At 40.1% G+C, this 1,505-nt stretch overlaps 1 protein-coding gene across 1 annotated transcript in view; it reads right to left on the minus strand.

The window, feature by feature from the left end:
- LOC101860497 (MAM and LDL-receptor class A domain-containing protein 2-like) overlaps positions 1–1,505 on the minus strand; it is a gene marked incomplete at its 5' end in the record, with an annotated part of 192,461 nt that overhangs the window by 153,958 nt on the left and 36,998 nt on the right. Inside the window, 2 exons of the mRNA XM_035969949.1 lie at positions 99–204; positions 1,122–1,262. Of these exons, the coding sequence (XP_035825842.1) occupies positions 99–204; positions 1,122–1,262 (247 nt within the window). The remainder of the gene's footprint in view (positions 1–98; positions 205–1,121; positions 1,263–1,505) is intronic.

Consider the following 1,505-nt stretch of genomic DNA (forward strand, 5'->3'; position numbering starts at 1 on the left):
GGAGAAGAAGAAGAAGAAGAAGAAGAAGAAGAAGAAGAAGAAGAAGAAGAAGAAGAAGAAGAAGAAGAAGAAGAAGAAGAAGAAGAAGAAATACTTACTTGAAGCAGTATGGGGTGGATCCAGTGGCTTTCAGTGTCTCACTGAGCAGATATGCGGAGTCATTTTGGACTCGCGGCCTGCTGGTCTCAATGTAGATGTATGTGCCTAAAAGTCATACAAAAATGCTTGTTTACAGCTGGGGAGGATGTATATATATTGGTGCAAACTGTTCACACTCTATTTTATGAGAAACATATGTGTCACGAAGCGGTGGAATCGGGCACTCGCCAATTTTTGTGTATGTGGAGTTATTGGTATCATCTTAAAGCTTGTTCATTTATGTTGTTTTTGATTTTAAAAAACACCCATCTATCTTGAGCAGAAGTGAAAATATTTGAGATTGAAAGAGGTAAGTTCACTTGCTTTCAGCAGTAAAAATAGCGAGAAAATGGCCACCAAAGTTTGGTAACTTTAATAGCTAAAAGAGTCCTTGAAAACTGTAAAATTGCATATTTTTTCAATATAATTCATATGGAAATGTGTTTTTATTTGGACATTAAACGGTAGAAGAAAAAAACAAAAATTTGATTAAAATTGCGAAACTGGTGGGAAAATGCCTGTTTCTCCAATTTGGTTATTTTGACCAGCGCCTGATTTCACGACGATGCCTCACATAAGTAAAGTCAAACCTGCTCTAATGGCCACCGGCACAGTAGCATGAACAAAAAATACACTTCCCACTTCCCCCGTGCAAATTTTTAAAAAAATTATACTCTTATTTTACTTTCCCGATCCAGCTGCATTTGAGATCTACCCCTTACCCCTGTCGATATGGCAAAGAATCTCCAGGTTTTTATCAGCTGTGTTTTGTCGCTGTGTAGAGTATTTCCGATGTCTGAGGAGGCAGGTAGGTAGGTACTACACCGACCGCTAAGTGCAAGGCAGGTAAAGAGGTGGTGTGGTAGTAAAGAAATATTTTTAAAATATTATAACAACACTGTCCTTGACATCAACCTCGGAAAGACAACCATTTTCCTCCTGGACAATGGATGACCCTATTGGACAACTTGAGTTATACTTACCCTGACTGTTGCCCAGGGTGTGATCCGCCTTGGGGCCAGTAGAGGTGGACAGAGTGGTGCCTTTCTGGGTGGTCCAGTCAAACTGATCCCCACCCACATTGGACCAGCTGCACAGAGTGCCATCCTCGAAGCTGCACATAGCTGGAGTGGAAAGATAACACAAGATAGATAAGATATGGTAGCGTAGAATAAGATAGTATAAGATAAGATACCACAAAATAGATGACATTTTATTGATCTCCACTATCAGAAATTTGTAGTGGCATGATTAAATATATACACGCACGTGCACACATCAATACTCTGTCTCTCTCTCTCTCTCTCTCTCTCTCTCTCTCTCTCTCTTTCTCTCCCTCTTTTCTCTCTCTCTCTATCTCTCTCTCT

This window comes from Aplysia californica, unplaced genomic scaffold (assembly GCF_000002075.1).
Source record: "Aplysia californica isolate F4 #8 unplaced genomic scaffold, AplCal3.0 scaffold00200, whole genome shotgun sequence".
Classification (NCBI taxonomy): domain Eukaryota; kingdom Metazoa; phylum Mollusca; class Gastropoda; order Aplysiida; family Aplysiidae; genus Aplysia; species Aplysia californica.